Source organism: Giraffa tippelskirchi, chromosome 6 (genome assembly GCF_054371585.1).
Source record: "Giraffa tippelskirchi isolate mGirTip1 chromosome 6, T2T-mGirTip1v1.2.pri, whole genome shotgun sequence".
In the NCBI taxonomy this organism is placed as follows: domain Eukaryota; kingdom Metazoa; phylum Chordata; class Mammalia; order Artiodactyla; family Giraffidae; genus Giraffa; species Giraffa tippelskirchi.
In genome coordinates, this window is record NC_137280.1 from 79,277,871 (window position 1) to 79,303,041 (window position 25,171).

Sequence of the window (25,171 nt, forward strand, 5' to 3'; positions counted from 1 at the left end):
AGGCTTTGGACTGGCTGCCACTGAGGCTGGGTGTGCCCGAAACAGGCACACCCCTGCCCGGCTCCAGTGTCCCAGGCCACCCCCATCTCCGAGGGCTGGATGGGGTGCGGGTGGCCCTGTGAGCACGCACAAGTCAGGGTGGCAAGTGGGAGAGCCCCGCCACGTGGCCAGTGAGGTCAGCATGGGTTCATGGGAAAGGACTTGCCGGCCACAGGAGAGGACATCCTGCCTGCGTTCCCTCTTCCTGCAGCAGGAGCCCGTGGCCCAGATTTAGCAGCACTGAGGGGCCACCTCTGAGCCAGCTGGGCTGTCTGATAACACTGCCCGTCCTGCCGCCACTGAGCAGAGCCCTGACCCCAGAAAGGCTGGGGCAACTGCCTGGTAAAGCTGGCTGCACCCATGACTGTGCTGCACGGGGAGCCCCACACCTACTAGGGTGCTCTTCCCCCCATCTCACCCCTTGTGGGCACTCAAGCAGCCCACAGTCCCACTCAGCCTCTCCAACATTCCCTGCTCCCAAAAATTGCTTTAGCGGGACCACTCTGAAACACAGATCTGAGCCTTCCTCAGCCCCCCAGTCCCCCTTGGGCTGATGACAGGCCATGCTGCCAGGGTCCCAATAGGAGCCTGAGCCTCATGTCCACCTAGCCTGCACCCACACCACAGCCTCAGTGTGTAAGCTTTCTGCTCCACATACATGCGAGAGGCTGCTAAGAATTTCAGGCAGACGGTGATGCTGCACCAAGTGGCAGGGAGAGAGCGTCGTTCCCCACACCTTGTGAGCCCCAGGAGCACAGAATCTAAGCTTGAGGGTAGGTTCACGGGAGGCTCTCATCCTTACCACACCTCAACACCATCGTCAGAGCTCTTTGGAATTCTACCAAATGAAGTTGTGTTTGTGTGAAGCAGTACTCATGCACACACACATACACACGCGTGCGTGCACACTACCAGGGAGTCCCACCTCAGTCTGAAATGGTTCATCAGATTTCTTCACACAGGGTGTGTGAAGATTTTAACCTTGTGACGTAGGCTATTGTCCCCATTTTGGAGATTAGTAAGATTAATTAGAAAATTAGAGGAGTGAAATGGCTCATTTGATTGTCAGAGCAGCTTTGAGGGAAGTGACAGGTGTCTGGGGTCTGGTGCCAGATGACACAAGGGCTGAGGAGCAAGAAGGGGCAGGCATAGCTGGTGTGTCCATATTCCAGCAAGGTAGGCATGTGGGGTCCTAAATTGCTGACCACCTCGTGGACATTTTCACCTAGATGTCCCAGAGAGCTTTCAAAAACAGCATACCGCTAGACACATTGCTTTCCCCTGGGCCTGCCCCTGACAGATGTGCCTACTTCAGTGCAGGACCTCTGCTCCTGCATCCCCACTCCACCTCTGCCCACACACTGTGCACTGTAATTTTGTCCCCTGGATCCTCAAAGCCAGTCAAGAGCAATCCAGGGCCAAGTCCCACACTGGCAATGCTACCCTGGAAAGGATCTAATTCTTGCCTTGAGGAACTGTTGAGTGTAATGAGTCAGGCTGCTGCATGAAGCTGTGGAAATGTGCAGAGAGGCTCCCAGGAACCTAAAAATGCAAGTCTAGGGCTGGAGCAGGTACCAGGCAAGTGACAAGGGTGACTAGAGAGTCATATGAGAAGCTCAGATTCCATCTCCAAGGAGCAGAGAGGCAGGAAATGGTTTTAGGTAGAAGAAGGATTTGTGTTCTAGAAGGATCCTCTAACCACTGTGAAAGGCCTGGACCAGTGGGGAGACAAAAATGTGGTAACCCAGGGATGGGACACTGAGGATGGCCAGACAGTCGGATGGCAAGGAAAGGGGCTGAAAAGGGCAGTCCCAGAATGTCTACGGGTGGCACTCAGGCTAGAGGACATCTACTGCTCACTGTTTGAGCTCTGGGAGTGCAAAGCACTTTGCCAGGGTGGTAGGGAGAGGCAAGGAGCAAGCCTTGTGCTTCCAGCCACTCTGCTGTTGATGCTGGTTCTGAGGAAGTATACAGTAAACAGCAACTTCCATAATCCTGTCACCCAAAGATGATCTCTGACTAGTAAGTTAACCGCCATGTCTTAGTTTTTTCCCCTGTAAAATGATCAGGATAGTACCCACCTCAGGGGGCTTCCCTGGTGGTTCAGCTGGTAAAGAATCCGCCTGCAATGCAGGAGACCTGGATTCCATCCCTGGGTTGGGGAGATCCCCTGGAGGAGGGAATGGCAACCCACTTAAGTATTTTTGCTTGGAGAATTCCATGGAGCAAGCAAGGAACCTGGCAGGCTACAGTCCATGGGGTTGCAAAGAGCCGGACATGACTGAGTGACTAACATTTTCACTTTCTTCTTTCAGGGGGGCAATAGAGGGGTGTGGTATGCACAAATGTGTAGGCTGTGCTGGCATACAGAAAGTGTTTGTGCTTGTTGTCTGTTGTCATAACAGGATGTATTGGGGTAAGCAGAATTTGAGAGTCAAAGTGAATGAGCATATTTTTCATTTCTGTGAGTGCCTGTTTGCCCACAGCCTTGCCAATACTGGGAATTCTCTATCCTTTTAATGCTTGCTCATATGGGCTTGGGGACACTTCTGTGCTGCCCCGTGGATCCTTGCCCTCCCCAGTGGTGGGGATGGTCTAGGTCTTAGGGCCGGGGGCACTTGGCAGGAAACATCTGGGAAGCAGAGCCCCCTAGGGCGGGAGCTCAGGAGACCTGCCAGGGACGGGGTAGGGGGAGCTCAGAGGTGGGTTTGAAGTCTTGGGGTCCCCTCTAGGAGGAGGAAGCACACCTTGAGCAGGGCTCCAGTTAAATGAGCCTGCCAAGAGCCTAAGGCTAGGCCTGTGACCCATGGCCCCACTCTGGGGCCTTATTGCCCCACACTGCGCACCACCTCCCTGACAGCTCTACCTGCCTGACAGCCAAGGTCACCAGCACACTGCCACATGTCCCTCTGCCTTCTGTGCCCTCCTCCAGGACCAGCAATTTCTTATTCATTCTACAAAGTCCATTTCAACTCATGTGAACACTCTCTTCCACTGGCAAGACTTTCTCTGACGGCCCCGCAACCCTGGCACTGTGACCACAGCACCAAGTCACAGTGAGCTTCTCCAGCTGTGAAAGGCAAAGCCCTCAGCAGACAGAGACAGCAAGGCTCTCAGTGTGCCTCAGCCTGCAACAGCATCTTCTTACCACGGTTCTTCGTGTGATAGGATGTTATTTGTGGTCTGTGGTTCTCGATAATCCTGGGGACAATTCTCGTTTCATAAGCGTGGATGGGGGAGGTGACTTGCCCAAGGTCATACAGTCAAAGTGACACTGGAGGGGGCACAGCTGGGTGCTCAGGGCTGAGCACTCTCTCTGAACAGCCCCTCCCAGCTTAGCTTTCTCAGTCCTGCAGGGTGGGAGGTGGGAGGACCGATGCCCTCACCCTTGTTCTCCGGAGGCACAGAGACTGCCATCTACGTGGGGGTTGGGGGGAACGCCAATGCAGGACACGCCCTGAGCCTTCCCCCAAGCTCAGTGCCCAAGCCTGCCCCAAGAGCGAAGGGAGAACAGGCTCTCCAACTTGGCTGAGCCCTGGGGCTGCTGCACAGAGCCCCCACCCAGCCTCACCTGGCCCCAGTGCTTCCCCCTCAGCATGCTTCTAGTCTGCAGAGCACAGCTGCTCAGGAGACCTTGGGTCAGACTAGCAGGACTGCTGTACAGCCCCTGTTACCCACCGGGTGATCATGACAGGGCCTGAAATAAGAAATTGCCAAATGCAAAAACCACTACTGCGACACACTGCCAAAGGTGGAATGGCACCCCCGAGCTGGGGCACCATCCTGACATCATGGGCCTGGGTTGGTGGTGCTGGACCTAAGGACAGAGACATGGCCCAGTGACATCCTGGCCCTCAGGAGCCACTCGATGATGCAGACCTTCCCTGTGTGGTGGATGACTGCCTGGGGTGCTCAGACGTGGACGTTGGGTGTGGCTGATATCCTGATTATGCGGCAGAAGCATTGGGAGGTGAAGCTGGCCAGAAAGGGGGCCAGTGGGGCGGGGCAGAGCTCTGGAGGCCAGGCCAAGGGCGTTTACAGATCCAGAGGGCCACAAGGAGCCAGAGAAGGTGTCCTTTGGGCTGAGGGACAAATTGGAGGCCAGGGAGGAGACAGCTAGGGAGCAGAGAGGTCGGGAGACTGGCACCAGCGGTGGCAATGGGAGAGAAGGAGACAGAGAAATGTGAGGGCCGGGTCCCAGGCAGGGATGGGTCTGGACTTGGCCAGACTTGGGCTACTGCACAGCTGCTGGTTACCGCTGACGTGGAACATGGAGCCTCAGTGTCCTCACTACTGACCGGACTCCTGCTCCCTCCCTCCATCCCTCCCAGTATGTGTAAGGATCAAATGAGGCGATAACTGCTGGGATGTGGTCAGTATCTAGCCCACTGGACGTCCCACCCTCCTGTCTGCCCCTCACCCAGGATCCCAGTGTGCTCCTCCCAGCACCTGTGGCTGACCCCAGGGCCCCATTGCCCAAGGCTTGCTAACAGCACAGGGAAGAGGAGGGATGCACTCTGGCCCCCTGACCTCAGCCTGGCGCCTACCCTGACTGCTCTGCTCAGGCTAGGGGGCCAGGGCCGCTGGCCAGGGGAAGGAAGAAGCCAGTTCCTGGGCCAGGAACAGGAAGGCAGGGGGAGTGCAGCAGAGGCCAGGATGACAGTGCTTCCTGCTTCGGGAAGGGAAGGACAGCGGGGACAGACAACAGCCAGGCAGGAAGGATGCGCCTTCTTTGGGGTTGCATGTGGGGGCTGGGCAGTATAGAGCCTCTGGGCATGGCAGCACAGGCCTGAATCTTCCCCAGCTGCTGAGCAGTCTGGGGTATTCATGGTCACCAGGGGACTTGGTCTTTAAAACTGGAATCTTTTACAAAGGAACAACAATATTTGACAGAGTTTTAACCCAAAGCTTGACTGCAGAGGTTTGTTTAGCCAACCAACTATTCATTCAGTCAGCTGTTCATTTATCCTTCTCTCCATCCATCCATTCATCTTTCTACCCATCCATCCATCTGACTGTCCATCTAGCCACCCTTTCTTTTTTCCACATTTCCATCCTTCCATCCATCCATCCTTCCATTCATCCACTCATTTGTCCTTTTGTCCATCTGTCCATTTGTTTATTCATTCAGCAAGGATTTATGGAGGCTTGACTCTGTGTCAAGTGCAGTGCTAGGCATGGAGTGGGCTGGAAAAGGGACTGTTTGGGTCCTCACCCCATTGAAACTTATGGTCTAGTAGAGGAAATGGAAAAACATAACTTAAGTAAATAACAAAATTACATATTATGACAAGAAGAATGAAATAACCAACCAGGAGGTTAAGGTGGAGCTTAAAGGAGGACTTAGGTTTAGGGGGTGGGGGTGCAGAGGTCATGTGTAAGCTGAGGCCTGAAAGTGAGAAGGACCTGGCTGTGTAAGGCATGTGAGCAGAGGCTAATCAGGAGGAGAGGTGTGTGTAAAAGCCTGGGGTAGGAAGGAGCATGGCATGATATGGAACAGCCTGGGGTCACGGGGGCTGGAAGACAAGAGCAGGAGGGTGTGGAAAGGGGCCGACGGCCAGGCCACAGTCAGAAGTTGGGATGCTCCTTAAAGTATAGTGGAAAGTCACTGATGAAATTTAAGCACGATTTTGTCCCTTAAAACTGCAGTTGAGAGAAGGGGATCTGGGCTGGAGGTTGAGAGTTTGTAAGTACTGGGTCGGCCAAAAATTTTGTTTGGGTTTTTCCATATGATCATATGGAATAACTTGAATGAACTTTTTGGCCAACCTAATACACAACGACTTAAGAGCAACAGTATTTGGTGCTGGGCAGAAGGGATGGAAGATAAGGGGAGGGTGAGCTCACAGAAGCTAGCAGAAGAGGGAACAGCTCTGCTCCCTGCCCTGGAGAGCCTCCTGCAGTGGCACAGAAGTCACAGGATACCTTGCCAGTAGCTCCATGAAGTAAAGAAGGAGGCTGCACTCTGTGGGAAGATGAGCAAATGTGAAAGGAAGGAGACAGCAAACAGAATTTTTGCTATGAATGGGGGTAAAAAAGGGGAAGGGAATATAGGATCAAGGAAGTGGGGAGTTTTTGTTTATTTGTTTGTTTGTTTGTTTACAAGATGGGAGATGATTGCATAGAGGAAAATTGGTAATCAGAAAAGAAAGAAATGATCTGCGGAGGTCGGATCTGGGGGGGTTGGGATCCCCAACATGTTGGAGGGCTTGGCCTTGGGAGCAGGAATGTCAGAGATCTGGGTGTGGGAAGGGTGTGGGATTTGGATGTGGGAAGATGAGGGGTCTCCATCTGATGGCTCTACTTCATTAATGCTGAGAGGGAAGGAGGAGGGACGGCCCTGAACTTCAGCCTGAGGGCCACTTAGGCTTTGCTGACAGGAGAGAGAGGGGAAGCAGCAGCACGGGTCTTGGGCTTTGTGCTGCGTGCCGAGCCCCTGAGGGACATGGGCACTGCAGGGCTGGGGAAGCAGGCAGGGGCAAGGGAGCATTCAGAATGATGGGCTGTGGGCCATGCAGTGCCAAAAGAGGGGTGAGGCCAGGAGGAGGTGGCAGTGCAGAGGGGTTCCTGGCCTTGACGTTTTGATGAGGTTGAAGGACCTAGCCATGGTGAGACTTAGCAGGAGACAGAGGAGGCAAAGAGAGAAGTACAGGAAAATAGGCACTTGATGATGACACAGCTTCTGGTGGGGACCAAGACCAGGGGATGCCCAGGAAGTGAGGGGCTGAAGGGAGGAGGGAGGACAATGGAGACAAGGACCACGAAGGCCAGGCTGCTGGTGACTCACTCCTGTGGCTGCTGAAGTTATGAGAAATGTCCTGGATTGAGGTGGAGGGGCCTGAAAAGCCAGGAGCAGAGAATGAGGGGAAATGACCAGGACAGAGCTGATGACAGCTTTAGTGGGGAGTGGGTGGTGCTGCTGGAAAAGGGGAAGTGACCATAAGGAGTTCTCCGACGTGTGCAGTGGGGAGCAGTAACCACCGCAGGGGCAGTGGTGTCCTCAGAAATCCAGATTTCAGTTAAGGCAGGAAGGATGGAGGAGGTCAGTGATGTGTACAGTGAAGACTGCTGCTCACACAGGGTCCAGTGGAAATGAGGGGGAAAAAAGGAGCACTGGGGAAATTCAGGGCATGTGGCAATAAAGGAAAGGCTCTCAGATGGCTGAAAGGGTCAGCAAGCATAATGGATGAACCTCCCATTTAGCACAGTGATTCAGATGCTTCCTTTGGTGGTATGGTAGCCTCTAGGGAGGAAGCTCCTATAGGCTCCATACCCCATCCAGCCACTCAACCCACCCATCCTCCCACATATTCATCCATTCATTCATCTGATCATCCTCCATCCATCCTACCATTCTTGAATTTGTTGTTGTTCAGTCACCAAATCATGTCCGACTCTGCAACCCCATGGACTACAGCACGTCAGTCCTCCCTGTCCCTCAATCTCCCAGTTTGCCCACGTATTCTTGAATACATATCCTCAATTTTGGGTGTGTACCTCTTTTGTACTAAGGTTAGGAAGATGAATAAAATGCAGTCTTTGTTCAGATGTGACCTGAAAACCATAATTTAGTCTTGTAGGTGTTCTAGCAGCATGAGCCTAGGGGGCCAACACTGGCTGCGCGTCTCCTGAGTGCCTGCCCCTTACAGAGGGACTCATGAATTAGAACCTAAAGAGGGAGATCCACAGGAGGGAAGGATAAAAAAAGGAACACAGAGACTTCAAGATAGGAAAAGTCTGGCACTCTGGGACAATTGTGAGAAGTCTGTGCCTCTCAGATGTCTCGATAGTTAAAGCCGGAAAGAAGAGGAGTGGGCAGAAGGGAGAGGCCTGGGGTCTCCCTGCTTTATCTTGGAAGCAAAGGAGAGCTGCCAAAGGAAGCTGGTCTGATGACTGCCATAGCTCTAGTGCCAAGGGCATGCCCTGGAGGAGCACCTCAGGGAAGGGGGCCCTTGCTTGGCCTTCCCAGGAGCCCCAGAGTAACGCTGCAGCCCTCACAATGGGACACAAATGACCCAGGGCAAATAGGTCCTGGCTACGGCCTGTCTCCTCTGGTGCCCAAATGCCAGCCTCAGGCCTGACCCCTGAGTGGTCCACTTGGGAGCTGGTTCTTTCATCCCTTCACACGTCCAAACCCAAGTCCATCATCCCTGCCCCTCCTCTGCTTCTGTAGCTCAGAATCCAGTTTGTAGAGCGGCTTTATTCACATTCCGCTGCCTGGAAAATCCTACTTCTCTTTCAAAATCCATCTTAGAGGTGTCCTCCTGGCATTCATTCCTGGCCCCTCACCACCAGAAGGAATCCTCCCCACTGTGGGGCCTCTCCACCTGACCAGCCCCAGGGCTAGGTGAGGAGGTGTGATGGGGAGCTGGAACCCATGCTGGGAAGGAATGGACCTGCTACTTTCCCACCTGGGGACCCCAGGGTGGGGCCCCTGTCCTGAGTGCCAGGAGGGGGTGCACTGAATTCAAGCTAAGGAGAGACTTCATAGTGGTCCCAGCAGCTGGCCAAATGAGAGACTGCCTTCTTAGGGTTGCAGTGTAGTCCAGCTGGAGGGCCTCAGGTTCCCTGGCTGGACTAGATACTAGTTGGGTTAGATGCTCAGTGAGGACCTTCTGCCTCTGACCAGTGGTGGTATGGTACATAGAGAAGTCTGGCCAGCGGGAGGCCAGACCTTGGCAGCTATCTTGTCCATGTGATGCTGAAATGAGATCTTGGTGTGCAGAGTGTGACAGCCTGTGCTGCTTTCTAGGGCAGCTTGGGGTCAGGGTGATGTAGAACCAACTACAGTGGAGATTCCTCCAATGTCTGCCTCCCACAATTAGCTGCCAGGGCAAGACTCTAAGCCTCAAGAAGCTGAACTGGGAAGGGCAGAGGAACTGGACCTGTGGGACTGGGGCCTATGGCAGGACAGTGGGCTGTGCCCCCCAGGAGGACAGGGATTCGGGGGAGGGACAGAACACAGCCCTGGGCCTCCAGCCACACAGTCCTCACTTCCTGTTGTCTCAGGATGGTCCTGGCAGGATGCATCTGCCAGAGTTCTAGGTCCAGACCTCCCCTGGGGCCTGCTCCCACTCTCCTCCAGGATCAGACACACAAACACACAAACATTCACACGCATCCACAAAAAGACATGTCAATAACACACATGCACAAAATCACACACACACACCATTCATCATCAGTCCTATAAACACAGATCTATGCCCACAGACACTGATGCACACAGAGACAACACACATGTGCACACACGCACACACGTGTACACACACATACAACACTCTCCTGCTGGGAGGAGGAGGGAGACTAAGAAGCTGCGTGGGCAGCCCGGCCAAGGTCCTGGAGGGCCACAGGACAGCATTTAACCAGGCAAGGCAGTTCTTTGTTTGGGGGTTAGACCTGTGGGAATAATGGAGGGGCTGAGGTAGAGGGAGCAGGGAATGGGGGGCAAAGGCATTTGCCCTTGGGGCAAAGAGAAACTGATGGAACCAAGGAAATGTGAGATGGACTCCATGGGATGTAGAAGAGGGCAAGGTCACAGGACGAATCCCAGGGAGAAACCAAGGCCTCAGTCTGGGGCATGTTTGGGGGTCTGCACTGTGCAGAACCCCCTCACAAGCAGTGGCGAGGGGGGTCTTAATGCCGAGGAAATGTACTGCAGGCTTCGCCTAACGTAGGAGGAAGCCTGCAGTCTCCCCTATTGACTTCATGTTGGCAGCTCCGCTCCTGTAGGACCAGAGGCCTGAGTTCAGTCCAGATCTCAATCAGGGCTCACTTGGGACTGCAGCCAGTGGGCAGGCTGAGCCTGAGGTGGAGGTTCCCAGGTGTCTTGGGCCGTATTGGTCCTGCTCTGGGCTGAAAGGCTAGGCAGCACCTGCCCTGCGGAGGGGCCCGCCAGCACCAGATCGATATCATCATGTGAACTTATGACCCAATCCCATGCTAACCCTATCTCCCAACCCAGGCCTGGCCAGTGGCTACTCCATGACCCCGCCAACCCTGAACATCACGGAAGAGACATATGTCATCGATTCTAGTGACAGCCTGTCCATCTCCTGCAGGTATTCAGCCCTCACCCAGGGGAGCTTGGGCCTGGGTCCCTCCTACCTAGCAGGCCAAGGAGACTACAGAAGGCAGAGCCGATGGTGGCGGAGGACTCAGAAGGCAGCACAGAGAGGCTTCAAGGCTTAGGGGTGCTCCCAGGTGGCTTTACTGTAGGTTCCTGGAGGCACGGACCATCCATCCCCTGCCCTGCAGACACAGGCACCCTACCCCATTTCACCCATACTCACCCCTCATAATCTCCTACGGACCACAAACCTATCACCCTGCATCCATCCTTGAGTCAACCCATACTGACCCCGGACCACCCCATGCTCACCCCCAGGTCATCCTACACAAATGCTACGTTGCCTGCTCCCACACTCAGCCACCCTTCACTGGCCCCTGACCCACCCACACAGACTGCGAAGCTGTTGTCTTCCCTTCAGGCCCAGCTATAATCTGAGGCTCAGGCTTTTCTGAAGGACAGCCTGCCAAATGCAGGCCCAGGCGCCAGGCAGAGGCCCCAGGGGCTCAGGGGTACCCTGCCCTGTGTTCATGGTATGTGACCAAGTGCTGGTCTGCCCTGACCTCTGAGTGAGATGAGCTATGAGCAAGGCTGGGCCTCTGAGAGGCTCCACAGGGACTGTCCCCCAGGGCTGCAGCCCGGGCCTGTCTTGATGTCCTGCATCCTTTGCCAGGGGGCAGCACCCCCTGGAGTGGGCCTGGCCAGGGGCTCAGGATGCACCAGTCCCAGAAGAGAAGGATGGTGAGGACATGGGGACCGTGCGTGACTGTCAAGGCACAGACACCCGGCCCTACTGCAAGATTCTGCTGCTGCAGGAGGCCCACGCCAATGACACAGGCAGCTACCGCTGCTACTACAAGTACATCAAGGCTCGCATTGAGGGCACCACTGCGGCCAGCACCTACGTGTTTGTGAGAGGTGAGGGGGCCCAGCACCCACCCTCAAGGATACTCAGGAGCCATGGGCAGGGTCCTGGGTCGTCGAGAGGTGGCTGGCATCTGTGGCTGCAACCCCAGCCTTGGGACCCTGGGGGTGGAGGGACTGCCCGATGGCTCCACACCTGGGCAGAGACTCCCTGAGCCCCGCCTGCTCCTCCCACAACCTGTCCCCTCTCTTCAGACTCGGAGCAGCCCTTCATCAACAAGCCAGACACACTTCTGGTCAACAGGAAGGACTCCATGTGGGTGCCCTGCCTGGTGTCCATCCCCGGCCTGAACGTCACGCTGCGCTCGGTACAGCCCCAGCCCCATCTCCACCCTTGTCTGGCCAAGGGGAAGGGGGTAGCTGGGCCCTGACAGCCACTGCGTCCCTACAGCAAAGCTCAGCACTGCAGCCTGATGGACAGGAGGTGGTGTGGGATGACCGCCGGGGCATGCGGGTGCCCACCCCTCTGCTGCGCGATGCCCTGTACCTGCAGTGTGAGACCACCTGGAGCGGCCAGGCCTTCCTGTCCAACCCCTTCGTTGTGCACATCACAGGTAGGGGGCTGCCTGGGGCTGTAGGACCCTCCCCCAGCGACTACTCCCCGTGTCCTGGGAGAAGTGCAGAAAGAGGACAGGAATGGGGCTGTAGGTACCATGGTTTGGCTGGTCTCAGGGGACGCCCTGTGCCCTGCACTCTACATGCACTGTTCTACAAAGGGCATGGGGGTCCCTGTGCATGTGTCACCAGGCAACGAGCTCTATGACATCCAGCTGTTCCCCAAGAGATCGCTGGAGCTGCTGGTTGGGGAAAAACTAGTCCTGAACTGTACCGTGTGGGCCGAGTTCAACTCAGGTGTCACCTTTGACTGGAACTATCCAGGGAAGCAGGTGAGCTCAGCATCCCTGGCAGGGGCTGTACCTGAATCATCCCCAGGAATCCCTGTCATGGCCCACACTGGCCCTGGTCTGGCCTGGCCCACACGTACTTACCTCTGCCCCAGGAGCCCCTGTCTGATAGGGAAGTTTTCCTATCCCAAGGAAAAGTCAGAGTCTGAGTCCAAGGCTTCTGGAGCTGCTGCTGGTTGGGCTGGGGTGTGTGCCTATGGGGGTCAGTTTTGTCAGAGCCCACTTGCTCTGACCCTGTGCTTCCCCTGGTCCTGGGCAGGCAGAGCGGGGTAAGTGGGTACCAGAGCGGCGCTCCCAGCAGACTCACACAGAGCTCTCCAGCATCCTCACCATCCACAACGTCAGCCAGCATGACTTGGGTCCATACGTGTGCCAGGCCAACAATGGTATCCAGAAGTTCCAGGAGAGCACTGAGGTCATTGTGCATGGTACGGCCTGTCAGGTCATTGTGCCCAGCATGGCCTGGGCTAGGTTCGGTGTCAGTTGTCAAGCCTGGAGCACAAGGGTTCTTGTGCAGTGTGGGCCCAGGGTCATAAGTCATGGTGCACCTGAGTAATGTGGAGTCGAGCCAGAGGGAAGGGAGGGTCATGAGTGGATGGACTGCCCAGTTCCCATGCCCCGGAGAGCAGGGCATCTGGCCACTGGGGGTGGCTGCAAATCCCTGGGTGGTGGTGGGTCAGCCACACCAGCCCTGGCTTTACCCTGATGTCGCCCGTCTCACAGAGAAGCCCTTCATCAGCGTCGAGTGGCTCAAGGGTCCGGTTCTGGAGGCCACAGCAGGAGATGAGCTGGTGAAACTGCCCGTGAAGCTGGCAGCATATCCCCCACCGGAGTTCCAATGGTACCTCCTCTGTTCCTGCCCTTCCCTACCCACCCAGTCCAGTGCAAGAAAGAACCACAGAGAGGAAGAGCAAAATTCCCCATATCAAGGCCTACTTCCTGAGACCTAGATGGGGACCTGTGCCCAGAGTAGGGGACCCCCTATGAAGATTCCAAGGAATATATACATCATGTGTTATTTTGGCTAGAGGGAAGGTTGGCCCGAATTGCTGCTAAACTGTGAAAGAGTGTAAATACTGGCCTCCTGTTATGTGTGGGTGTGGTGGGCGTAGCATAGGGCTTTATCTAACTATTTCCTGCACCCACTCAGCCTCTCTGAGGGCCCCCACTGGAGGGGATCATAGAGGAATGGCTTCAGGTTTCTTAGGCTCCTCTCAAAACAGGTTGCCACTCCCAGGATACTTCTCACCAGCATTTTGGAGATACGATAAGGGTCTCACAAGGATTTCAGGGCTGGGCCTGAGGGCTGTGTGGCAGTGAGCTAGAGCTGCCAGGAGGCCTACAAGTTCGAGATCCCCGCTCCTGGTGTGTGACCTGAGAGTAAGGTACCCCTTGCAGGGTATGCCAAGAGTCAGAGAGATGTCCCTCAGTGGTGGCTTTACCTTCACCGGATGCTCCCCGAGAATTCGGGAAGACATAGCACCCCACCATGCACCCTTCGGCCAAATGAGCAGTCCATATGGCCTGATCCTGGGAGATCACACTCTAGCCTGACTCTCATCATACACAGGAGGGAAACAGGCCAGGAAAGGAGAAGGGCATTCCTGCCCAAGCCCTGAGCCTCCTGAGACTCATCTGCTCTGTCCTTTCACAATTGGCCAGGGAAGCCTCACCTTCCCTGCCTGGAGCACCTTCTACCAGGCAGGATGACCTTTTCTGAAAGCCTAGAGCTTGGCAAGAAGATGCCCAGACATTCTCAGCCAGCATCCCACTTCTCTGGCCATAGTCTGGAAGCAGGCTTCTCCTGGGAGGGCCCTGGAAGCCCTGGGCCTGGGACTTCATGACTCTCCCTGTGAGGCGCAGGCTTTGGGGCCCATCAGGGCCACCTGGTGCAGGACCAGGACACTCGAGATAGTATCCTGAAGGGCACTGGTGCAGTCCGGACTAAGGCCCTGTCCCCTGCTTTCTAAGGCCAGTAGTACTGACCCTGTCTGGGAGGGTGGCCAGCTCTGTTGTATCAAAGATCTGGTCCAGGTCTGATCCTCAGACAGCTGCCTTCTTCTCACCATTCCCACCACTTCTGGCCCCATTTTTTTTTTCTCTCTCACTTGTTCAATATCTGCCTCCAAGAAGTGCTCAGTTGGGCCCACTGTCCACTGAGACACCTGCCCCAGGGCGTTAGTGGTGACCATAGCCCCACCAGGGTCCACTCTTCCAGGTAATCATGTGATGATTACTAGTAAGTGAATAGACAGAGATCTAGTGGACAGGCTGGTCCTAGCTCCCAAAGCAGCCTTTGTGTGTCCAGCATCATGCTGACCCCAAGGCTGTATCTTGGGAGACCTGACAACACCTGCAAGAAGGTGCATTTGGTTTCCCTGGTTTTCAGATGAAGACTCAGGGGGTTGGGGCAGTGAAGGAGTTTGCCTAGGATCACAAATGCAGCAGGTAGCACCAGGATTCTGCACCAGAGCCCAGCAGTCCTCCCAGCCTGGGCCCTACTCTGCCCTGCCCTGCTGTGTGACTCCTGGCAAGTCAAATCTCTTCTGAATGGGCTGTGGTGCAGCACTTGAGAGTCAGGCCTCTGCATCCCCCTCGCTGTTACTTTCCATCCCGAGAGCTGTGCTTTCCTAGTGTCTCCCTGGCTTAATAAACCAGAAGACGATGCCCGCCTGAGGGCTGCTTCCAGGCAGAGTCCAGAGCTTGGGTTCCGGGGACGCTGCCTGTAGCATTCCCAACTCAGGACTGGAGAGGAGTCTCCTTTGGGGTGTGAGTCATCCGTTTATACACATGTACACTGAGCACCTATGTGTGCTGGGTGCTGCTCTTCACATAGGGTGTATGGCAGCGACCATACATACAGCTCAGTGTGGGACCCAACAATCAGCAGACACGCAGATGAGCAGGTGCAGGGCCGAGGGCCAGCTCCTGGTCCACACAGCTGCTCTGATGGCTGGGTGATGATGAATAGAGGAGAGAGGGAGCCCTGCAGATATCTAGCATCCAAGCAAAGCAGGAAAGTGAGTACAAAGGCCCTGGGAAAGGGGGCAGGGCAACAAGAAGCCCATGCATCTGGAGAGCTCTGGAAAGGGCAGAGTCAGGGTCAGGGCTCCCAGACCCCAACGTGGTCAGGGTCTGAGCTGCGCCCTCAGGGAGCACTCCTCCACTCCTTCACAGCACACCCCAGTGAAGCCTATGACAGAGACAAGGTCCCCTGGGGACTCTGGTTGGTCCTGAGCCTGGGGGGTGTCGTGAGCCCTCGCGGCTCAAGCCCAGGGACCATCCCCACAGCCGTCTGTCCCCCAGTCCAGAGTCAGCTGGGGTTGGGGTGGAGTTCACACAGCCCCCTGACCTCCTTTCCTGGGCCAGGTACAAGGACAGAAAGGCAGTGTCCGGGCGCCATAGTCCCCATGTTCTGGTGCTCAAGGAGGTGACGGAGGCCAGTGCGGGCATCTACACCCTGGCCCTGTGGAACACCGCGGCTGGCCTGAGGCATAACATCAGCCTGGAGCTGGTGGTGAATGGTATGTGTGGCTGGGACAGGAGAGGGAGAGGGGGACAGGTGGGTTTTTGGGGGTATGCTGACTGACTGGCTGTCTGCCTGTGTCTCCAGTACCCCCTCACATCCACGAAAAGGAAGCCTCCTCCCCCAGCATCTACTCCCGCCATAGTCGCCAGGCCCTCACCTGTACAGCCTATGGGGTGCCCCCTCCTCTCGGCATCCAGTGGCACTGGCGGCCGTGGACGCCCTGCAAGAACTTCAGCCAGCGCAGCCTGTGAGTGTGGCTCCACCCTACCTTCCCCTGCTTCCCAGCCCAATCCCCAACTTCAACCATAGCCCCCTCTCACTACCAGCACCCCTCCCCATAGCTCCGCTTTAAACCCAAACCCTATCACAATTCACGGACTATAGCCAATCCCTGACCTCACCTTGCCTGAGCAAGCCTTGTACTGTCAGGCCAGCCTGGACATGGGGATGGTGCAGCCCCCACTATCCTCTCCCTTGAAAGCAATGCTCCCCAGACACACAACTGCATATCTGGAGGGGACCAAAGGACATGCCTCTGGGCCCTAGGGAGGACACCCCTCACCAAGCACGCAGACCTGGGCTAGTTTTGCGAGACGTGTACTGAGTGAACCCCAAGGCAAACTAAGCATGCCCAGGCCCACCAGCTCATCTGTATGGTGCTAACCATGACCCCTTAGAGAGGAGAAAGTGAGGCTGGAGAAGGGGCATGACTTTCCTAATGTCATGGCAGTAAGCGGCAGAGCTTGCCCAAATGCTGGGCCACACTGCCCTACCTGGGTGCCAGAAGGACAGTCTAGGAGAACGGAAAACTTGAACAAGCAAGGGCCAGGAATGGTGGGCGCCAAGATGGTCAGTGGTCTGGAAGGCCTTGGAGAGACAGTGAATGGTGCTGAGCAGGGGAGGGACTAGGCACATTTGCCATTTAGCAAGAGATCCTAATGGACAGGGTACAGGGTCACAGGCTGGGGAAGGACAGTAACTGGGAAACCAAGGGAGACGAGGCAGCCACACTGGCAAAGACTGTGTGCCTTGGCATGGTCAGTGAGGGAGGTTCACTAGGGGTGGCCAGCCCACAACATCCAAGGTTCATAAGAGATTCTTCCAGACCGTGAGGCTGCAGATCCCTGGCACCTCCAAATGTGCTTCCATCTGATGCTCTACTGTTATGCTCTGCATGATTACAGAGACCTAGGGCCAGTTCTGCTTCCCTAGGGGCAGACAAGAGCCTCCCTTGAGCCAGGCCTTCCCCCTTGGACCCTCATCCCAGCCAGAGACCAAAGGTGCTGGGATGCACAGCTGTCCCAGGGAGGGGCTGCAGCTGTAGAAGAGGGATGGAAGGAGAGGGCTTCCTGTAGCAGGAGTTAACAGGAGTGACTTTGCTGCTCCACCAGGAGATCTAGGTGGATTTTGCAGGAAGGGACACATGTGGGTAGGAGCAGGGGGCACAGCAGACCAGAGGACTGGCACAGAGACACAGGCGTGTGGTGCTCTGCAGGCACAGATCCTGGTCTACTGAGTAAGGCTGTGTCTGGCAGCACATGCAGGATGGGTTACTGAGCCCTGAATAGTGTGCCAGAAACAAAGCCCCTGCCCTCCTCGCTTACTTTGGGGGGCCAACCTTCCCCACCATGAGATGAGATGACCCTGAGTATGAGAAAAGCTTGACCCTACCCTTAGTGTAGTGCCTCTCTGCTTGTATCCCTAACTGCCCTTGTCCTTCTTTGTCTTCAGGAGCTGGCAGCGGCAGCAGCGAGACCGAATGCCACAGTGCCAGGACTGGAGGGAAGTGACTACACAGGATGCTGTGAACCCCATTGAGAGCCTGGACACCTGGACAGAGTTTGTAGAGGGCAAAAATAAGGTATGGACCAGCCAGGCCACTGAGTGGCTGGGGGAGAAGAGAGGTGAGGTCTTTTTTTCAGAAGAATAAAGGTGGGATCAGAAGGAGAGAGTTGGGGTCCTCTCCTGGCCTTCTAGGTCTCCACTGGACTTGCAAGCTCTTGCAATAGCAGCTTAGAGTCAGTAACCTTTCTGCAATGTCTCTGGATATCAGCTTCCCTGCCCGCATATAGATTGCAGGGGCCAGACCTGCCACTGCTTCCCAGAGAGGGAAGCTGAGATTCAAGGCTGTGGGCCCAAGCTACCAAGGGCTGGGAGAGTTGGGGCTAGGGACGCTCTATCCTCCCCAAAGACGGCTGGCCCAGGCTGGGGGCAATCCCTAGAAGAGGCCAAGCAGGGGAAGGACTGAACAAAGGCACCCACTTCCTACAGTCACTTCCTGTTTTCCTACACACCTCCAGAGCCTCTTCCTGTTCCAGGCTGGCCAGGAAGTGCCCGGCTTGAGGTTAGGGGGTGGGGTCTTGGGCTGGTAGGCAGAGCCTATGGCCCTCTCTCTGCCTCTGTTTCCAAACTTCCTACTCCCCAAGGCCAGAGTCCTTGTGGAGCCCTGGAACCCATCTCCTCCCCTTGCCACAACCCAGAGCACTGAGAGGTGCTATAGGCAGCCCTGAAGTATTTGTGGGCACATCATAGGGGTCTCACCCAGTGACTCCTTGGACCACAGGCTGACACTTGATATGACCAGAGCATGCATCCTAACTCTGGCTTGGGCCGACCCAGTGCCCCTGGGCCCCTGCCGCCTCCTCAGCATGGCAGCACCCTGAGCCCATCTGCAGCCAGAGTTCTCTCTGGTCCTGCCTAACGCTGCCTTCTGACCCCAGCTACAGCTGAGGCCAGCTGTCCATCACGCTGGCCCTTGAGTTTTCTGGGGAGCTGCCTCTTGCTGCTGCCCAAGGACCTCATCACCTTCTCCTTGCCTCACCATTCCTGGTACTGTCTTTGAGCTTTGGTCATCTCCAGCCCAGAGCCTCAGTTTCTCCCATTATTCTGGTAGGCAGAGCAACTTCCATGCAGAAAGAGGAGGTTAGGGTAGGGGAACTTAAGCAGGAAATGGATCCTTATGCCTGACATGTATCCTGTCCAGACGGTGAGCAAGCTGGTGATCCAGGAGGCCAATGTATCTGCCATGTACAAGTGCGTGGTCTTCAACAAAGTGGGCCAGGATGAGCGGCTCATCTACTTCTACGTGACCAGTGAGTGACTTGGGCAGGCCTGGATAGAGGTCAGGAGCCAGGTGGGCACAGGAGGAGACCAGGCCTGGGAGAAGATAATATGCCCGGGTTGGGGCCCCATTGAGTTTCTTGTGACCTTGAGGCACCAGGAGAGATACCCAGGGCCCACTGGGCCCCTGGGTCTTGGCAGGAGGGATAGATTTGGAGGTTACAGGCATATGAATTGGGATGAGTCAGCACCATCTGCCCCTGGACCAGGAGATGCCTCCCGAGGAGTGCCCTCTTGTTCCCCACAGCTCCACCCACATCCACTTCCCTCCCACCCCCATCCTAAGCCATGGGTCCTGCACAGCAGCTGGTTCTTATGTGCATTTTGCCCTAGGAAGAGGGTCCATGGTTCCCTCAGAGTTTTCAAACCTGTTAATGACTTCAGGAACACTAAGAAGACCATGGAAGGACAGTCACTGGGCCCAGAGGTTTAAATGCGGGCACCTAGAAGAGAGGTGGAGCCAAAGAAAACACTCTGTAGGAGACAGGAGCCCATAGTAGCTCAACAGTGAACAGCAGAGGGACCAAAGGAAATTGGGAGCCATTGCCAAATGCTAATGAAACCAGATTGTTTCGCGAAGAGGACAGTGGTGGGAGGGTGCTCAGCAGTGAGCGAGAATGGGCCCTCAGGTCCCCGCTGAGCTGCTAGCAAGAAACTCATTGGTGGCATGGGCTCCTGGGAGAGGTAGGGGCAGTACCCAGCTGGGGCTTGTTCAGGAAAAACTAGAGGGAGGCAAGGCAGGAGGAGCCCCTGGTGGAACTGACTTGAGAGAGCTGGTCTCTTGTCAGGGAGAGGGAGAAGAGGGCTCCAGAGGTGGGGTCCCTGGCCCAGGGATGTGATGTACACTCTTATTTGAGAGCTGAGTGAGTCCAAAGGTCAATGAGGAAGAGGGAGAGAGAGTCCCTGAGCAGGTGGGGAGGTTCGCCAGCACCTCACAGTGTCACGGTGAGTGGCTCCTCCTCCTTCCCCAGCCATCCCCGACGGCTTCAGCATCGAGTCAGAGCCATCAGAAGAGCCCCTAGAGGGCCAGGCTGTGCGCCTGAGCTGCCGTGCCGACAACTACACATATGAGCATTTGCACTGGTACCGCCTCAACCTGTCCACGCTGCATGACGCGCAGGGGAACCCACTGCTGCTTGACTGCAAGAATGTGCACCTGTTTGCCACACCACTGGCCGCCAGCCTGGAGGAGGTGGCGCCCGGCGAGCGCCACGCCACACTCACCCTCACCATCCCCAGGGTGGCACCAGAACACGAAGGCGACTACGTGTGCGAGGTGCAGGACCGGCGCAGCCATGACAAGCACTGCCATAAGAAGTACCTGTCCGTGCAGGGTGAGGCAAGCCGGGCTGCAGGGGCCAGGCAGGGCAGCGCTCCCCAAGGAGCCTTTACCCCCAGCCCAGCCCGCACCTAGGCAGTCCACTCACAAGCCCGAGCCTGCAAGAGCAGCCCCCTCTCCTTCCCCTTCAGGGGGTGCACAGCCCTGCCCACCCCGAGCTCAAACCCTGACCCTTCAGCTTGGAGAGATCCTAGCACTGGAGGGCCCTTTCCTGGAGTGCCCTCCTGCTTTCTGCAGCTCCACTTAGCTCTCTCTCGACCCTGCCCCCAGCCCTAGAAGCCCCACGGCTCACGCAGAACCTAACTGACCTCCTGGTGAACGTGAGCGATTCCTTGGAGATGCGTTGCCCAGTGGCCGGGGCTCACATACCCAGCATCGTGTGGTACAAAGATGAGAGGCTGCTGGAAGAAGAGTCCGGTAGGGGGGTGGATATGGGTGGAGGGCAGGGTCTGGGAGCTCTCGAGACCAAAGCCCCAGACCTACTTGAACTCAAACGTCCACCCCACTTGCTGCAGGAATCGACCTGGCGGACTCAAACCAGAGGCTGAGCATCCAGCGCGTGCGCGAGGAGGACGCGGGCCACTATCTGTGCAGTGTGTGCAATGCCAAGGGCTGCGTCAACTCCTCTGCCAGCGTGGCTGTGGAAGGTCCCGCCTCCCCCTCATTCCCCCCAACCCACCTTCTGCCTGAATTCGATGCCGTCTTCTCATGCCCACCTCACTGCCAGTTGTGCCCACCAGAAGGGATCCTACCCGAAGGGTACACCCTCTCCCCCCTCACAATATGTGCGCAGTAGCCACCACCCCCCTTTCTGCCCACTCAGGCTCTGAGGATAGAGGCAGCATGGAGATCGTGATCCTTGTTGGCACCGGGGTCATCGCTGTCTTCTTCTGGGTCCTCCTTCTCCTCATCTTCTGTAACATGAGGAGGGTAAGCACTCTTCGTCCCCAGCTTCTCATGGGCTCTCTCCACCCCTCCCAGCCCTTAAGTTAAGGAATATGGTTCCACCCTGGCTCACCTGGAAGCCTTGTAACCTGGGAGGCCCCCAGACCCCTCCATGCTGGACTCTTAGAGGACAAGAGGTTGTCTGTCCATCTGTCCCCTTATGTATCAGAAGTCCCTAAGGAGAGGCCATCTGTCCTGGGCACAGTTTTACTGAAGCCAGGATGGTATGGCTGAGTCAGTGAGCTGTCCCCATCCCCACCCCCAGCCAACCCATGCAGATATCAAGACTGGCTACTTGTCCATCATCATGGACCCCAGGGAGGTGCCTTTGGAGGAGCAGTGTGAATACCTGTCCTACGACACTAGTCAGTGGGAGTTCCCCCGGGAACGGCTGCACCTCGGTGAGACCCACTCCCAGCCTGCTACACCCACCCAGTCCTGCTTCAGCTGCTCTGGGGTCAGGCAGGCTGGAGCCCTGAAATCCCTCCATTCTCAGAACTCATGCCAGAAAGTCCCACCTGGCCCCCACCTGGCCTGACCTGTCCATCTAGGCCTGCATCCCCAGAACTGTTATAGGGGCTCTCAATTCCCAGGCCCCCCGAGGTCACTTCCTGCTGCTCTGAGCAGGGTGGGCCTGTCACACCTGCTGGGAGAGGATGCAGGCCTTCCTGTCGGCCCCTCTCCTCTCTCTGCTCCCACCCTGCTCCCCATGCACTTCCTGTTTGGCAAGGGGGCTCCTGACTTTCCTCCCCCTCCTGGGCCTTCCTTCCTGGCCCTCCACAGGGGTTGTCCCTTCTGCCCAGTCCTCTCCACCCACACCCCCATACAGCTCACCTGGAACTGGCCCCCTGCTCCCACAGGGAGAGTCCTCGGCCATGGGGCCTTTGGGAAGGTGGTGGAAGCCTCAGCCTTTGGCATCAACAAGGGCAGCTGCTGTGACACTGTGGCCGTGAAAATGCTGAAAGGTGTGGGGTCGTGGGTAGAAGGGGTGGCTGAGCTGGTGAGGGTCAGCAACTCTGGGTGTGCTGATGGGTCTGTGAGGGGACACAGGTTCAGAACAGATTCTTACCAGAGGTTATACAGGGAATCTATGGCCTGGGGCTCACCTCTGAGTAATACTTACCAGTCCACCTAAACCTTCTGCCTCAGAGAGGGAGGTGGTATTTGCTGCGCCCCCACTGGCAAAAGCACTGGTCAGGCCTCAGCTCAGCTGAAAGTGAACATGCTAGTCGCTCAGTCATGTCCAACTCTTTGCTACTCCGTGGACTGTAGCCTGCCAGGCTCCTCTGTCCATGGAATTCTCCAGGTACAAATACTGGAGTGGGTTGCCATTTCCTCCTCCAGGGGATCTTCCAGACCTGGGGATCAAACCTGGGACTTTTACCGTCTGAGCCACCAGGAAAGCCCAAGCTAATGGCCCAGAAAAAGGGATATCCAGGGCCTGGGTCCTAGGCCGGGTGGGCCCGGGCACCAAGCAAAGCCCCCATGTTGCTTCCAGAGGGCGCCACAGCCAGCGAGCATCGCGCCCTGATGTCGGAGCTCAAAATCCTAATCCACATTGGTAACCACCTGAACGTGGTCAACCTCCTGGGGGCTTGCACCAAGCCCAATGGTAAAGAACTCGGGTGCCCTGTGGGGAGGGCGAAGCCCTGAGGTGCCCTTATCTTTGGGGGTGTGAAGGGCCAGCTGAGCTGGGAGTGGGCGGGACACAGGAGGGCTTTAGGGCGGGGCCGTGGCTGCGCTGCTTGCCCTCCAGCGCACCCTCCTGCCCTGCCCCAGGCCCTCTCATGGTGATCGTGGAGTTTTGCAAGTATGGCAATCTCTCCAACTTCTTGCGCACCAAGCGGGAGGCCTTCAATCCCTGCGCGGTAGGTTGGCGCCCCTTCGAGGGCCAGGCCTCTGCTGGTGAGCCGGGTGGGGAGGGCGGAAAGTGCCTTTGCAGTAGATGGCAAGCCTCTTCCCACTCCGACCTGCTTTGTGCATCGCAGGAGAAGTCTGCTGAGCAGCGAAGGCGCTTCTGCTCCATGATGGAGGGTGCCAAGGCTGACCAGAGGAGGCCAGGGAACAGTGACATGGCCCTCCTCACAAGGCTCCTAACGGGCAAGGGCGGGGCGGGGCGGGCCGCTCCAGTCCAAGAAGGTAAGAGTATGGCTTCCCCTTGCTCGAAATGGCTGGCATGCTCCAGGACCCTGGGATAAGCCAACCTGGGGCCCTCCTGGAGGAACTTAACATGGGAGCGTATGAGATGCACTCTGCCTTAGAAAGAGAGGCCACCTCAGGAAGCAAGGCCCCATGTTCCCACCAGAGGGTGCCACAGCCAGCGAGCCTCACTCCCTGATGTTGGAGCTCAAAATCCTAATCCACACGGGTAACCACCTGAACGTGGTCAACCTCCTGGGGGCATGAGACTTCTGATGTTTGATTTGGTCATCTCTAGATAAGTAAGAGTTTGCCCTGCAAACATGTTGAGGAGTGGTCCAGGCAGAAGTAGCAGAGGCAGAGGTCTAGTGTGGCAACTGTACTCACTGCTCTGGGAGTAGTTAGTGGGTACCACAGAGAGAAGGGAAGCTGAGGGGCAGGAGAGAAGACCAGCAGGCTTGTTAAGCCTGGCCAGGAGGGACGCAGCCAGGTTCAGTGAACACGTAAGTGCTCCGTTAGGGGCTGGGTGGAAAATGGGAGTCACGGATGAGGACCCTACTAGTCAGCCTCACTTCTTTGTGCAGCCAAGGACCTGTGGCTGAGCCCGCTGACCATGGAAGACCTTGTCTGCTACAGCTTCCAGGTGGCCCGAGGGATGGAGTTCCTGGCCTCTCGAAAGGTGACTGCCCCAGCAGTCTCTTCAGAGGGGCAAAAGGCCAAAACTCACCAGCTTACCCCACAGTGAAGCTGTAGTCAAGGCACATCTCTCCCACCTTGCAGAGCTGTAGACTGAGTCCAAAGGGTAGAACCGAACTCCCAAGATTTTCAGCTAGTCAGAGGCAGAGCTAGGTATAGAACCAGTCTGTCCTACTGCCCAGCCTTCTCCACTGCCCCCACAGTGCCACCAGCTCTCTCCATGGCAAGTCATGGGGGCACACAGAAATCTATCCTCAAGAGAGCAGGACTCGCACAGGGCGTCCTGGAGCTCTAGGTTGGGTGTGGCCACAGGGGCCTGCCCTGATCGCCTCACTGCTCCTCTTCACCCCCTAGTGTATCCACAGAGACCTGGCTGCTCGAAACATCTTGCTGTCAGAAAGTGATGTGGTGAAGATCTGTGACTTTGGCTTGGCCCGGGACATCTACAAAGACCCTGACTACGTGCGCAAGGGCAGTGTGAGTACAGGCCACAGAGAGGGGTGGGGGACTCACTGCCATCCACCTGGAAGGTCTGAGGACCTGCACCCACAGGGATCCTGGTGACCCCGCTGAGGCACCTGGAGCAGGTGAGTGGAGACAGGAGCTGACAAACAAGGACCCCGGTGCCCCAAATGGAGTTTGTGTCTGGCCTTTTTGGTCTGTTAGGTGGGCACTGACTCCACATGCCTGCTCAGTAGGGGCTGGCCATGCAGAGGTAGACGCTACATGGTGTCTGTCCTCAAGGTGCACAGACCTAGTGTATCAAGGTTACAGAAAAAATACGTGGGTGCTAGGTGCAACTTGTGTCTCATTGGCCATGCGTAGAGGTGGCCAAGCAGGCATCTGAGCATCTAAATTTGTTTAGAGTTTTGCCCCAGGGGAGGAAGGAAGAGGCTTAGAGGGAGGTTGAAAGGCAAATTGGGTCCAGGCTATGGAGAAGGAAATGGCAACCCACTCCCATATTCTTGCTTGGGAAATTCCATGGACAGAGGAGCCTGGTGGGCTACAGTCCATGGGGTTGCAAGAGTCAGACACGACTGAGTGACTAAACAACAGACAACAGTGAGAGGCCCACCATGCAGTATTTTGTCCTGTATTCTAACTCTCAGGTATGTGGTAACTGTGGAGGTAACAGTCAGCTGTCCAGAAACTCCCTCTACAAGCTATAATAAGAGAGGGGTGGGGGTGCAAGGGTGGAGGCAGAGGCAAGGCAGGAAGGCCCGTGGTCCTCGAGGCTCCCAGGTCAAAGCCATAGGAGGAAAGTTACATTAGGAGCCACCAGAGGAGGGGTCAGGAGAGATGCCAGGCATCTGGTGTGGGGACCAAATGAGTGGGTAGAGGTGGAGCTGGTGAGGGTGTACAGGGATACAGCATCCCTCAATATACTGGGCCAAAGGGTCTGGAGCTGGAGACAGGCTACAAGTTTTCTCTGGGAGAGCACAGGGGAAGAGAGGGACCCAGATGTC

The 25,171-nt window shown here is 56.4% G+C and overlaps 1 protein-coding gene across 3 annotated transcripts in view; it reads left to right on the forward strand.

Annotated features, from left to right (window-relative positions):
* Positions 1 to 25,171, forward strand: part of FLT4 (fms related receptor tyrosine kinase 4) — a 41,307-nt gene that overhangs the window by 4,079 nt on the left and 12,057 nt on the right. Inside the window, exons 2-23 of one of the 3 annotated variants that reach the window (XM_081496059.1) lie at positions 10,004 to 10,100; positions 10,782 to 11,026; positions 11,228 to 11,340; positions 11,424 to 11,586; positions 11,780 to 11,919; positions 12,197 to 12,365; positions 12,661 to 12,778; positions 15,307 to 15,461; positions 15,551 to 15,713; positions 17,198 to 17,327; positions 18,450 to 18,558; positions 19,558 to 19,920; positions 20,196 to 20,342; positions 20,441 to 20,572; positions 20,749 to 20,855; positions 21,136 to 21,271; positions 21,731 to 21,835; positions 22,369 to 22,482; positions 22,650 to 22,738; positions 22,859 to 23,009; positions 23,594 to 23,688; positions 24,060 to 24,182. In XM_081496059.1, coding sequence (XP_081352185.1) covers positions 10,004 to 10,100; positions 10,782 to 11,026; positions 11,228 to 11,340; positions 11,424 to 11,586; positions 11,780 to 11,919; positions 12,197 to 12,365; positions 12,661 to 12,778; positions 15,307 to 15,461; positions 15,551 to 15,713; positions 17,198 to 17,327; positions 18,450 to 18,558; positions 19,558 to 19,920; positions 20,196 to 20,342; positions 20,441 to 20,572; positions 20,749 to 20,855; positions 21,136 to 21,271; positions 21,731 to 21,835; positions 22,369 to 22,482; positions 22,650 to 22,738; positions 22,859 to 23,009; positions 23,594 to 23,688; positions 24,060 to 24,182 — 3,164 coding nt within the window. Of the gene's footprint in view, positions 1 to 2,971; positions 3,221 to 10,003; positions 10,101 to 10,781; positions 11,027 to 11,227; positions 11,341 to 11,423; positions 11,587 to 11,779; positions 11,920 to 12,196; positions 12,366 to 12,660; positions 12,779 to 15,306; positions 15,462 to 15,550; positions 15,714 to 17,197; positions 17,328 to 18,449; positions 18,559 to 19,557; positions 19,921 to 20,195; positions 20,343 to 20,440; positions 20,573 to 20,748; positions 20,856 to 21,135; positions 21,272 to 21,730; positions 21,836 to 22,368; positions 22,483 to 22,649; positions 22,739 to 22,858; positions 23,010 to 23,593; positions 23,689 to 24,059; positions 24,183 to 25,171 lie in introns of all 3 variants that reach the window. The other 2 variants (XM_081496061.1, XM_081496060.1) reach the window with 2 other exon arrangements.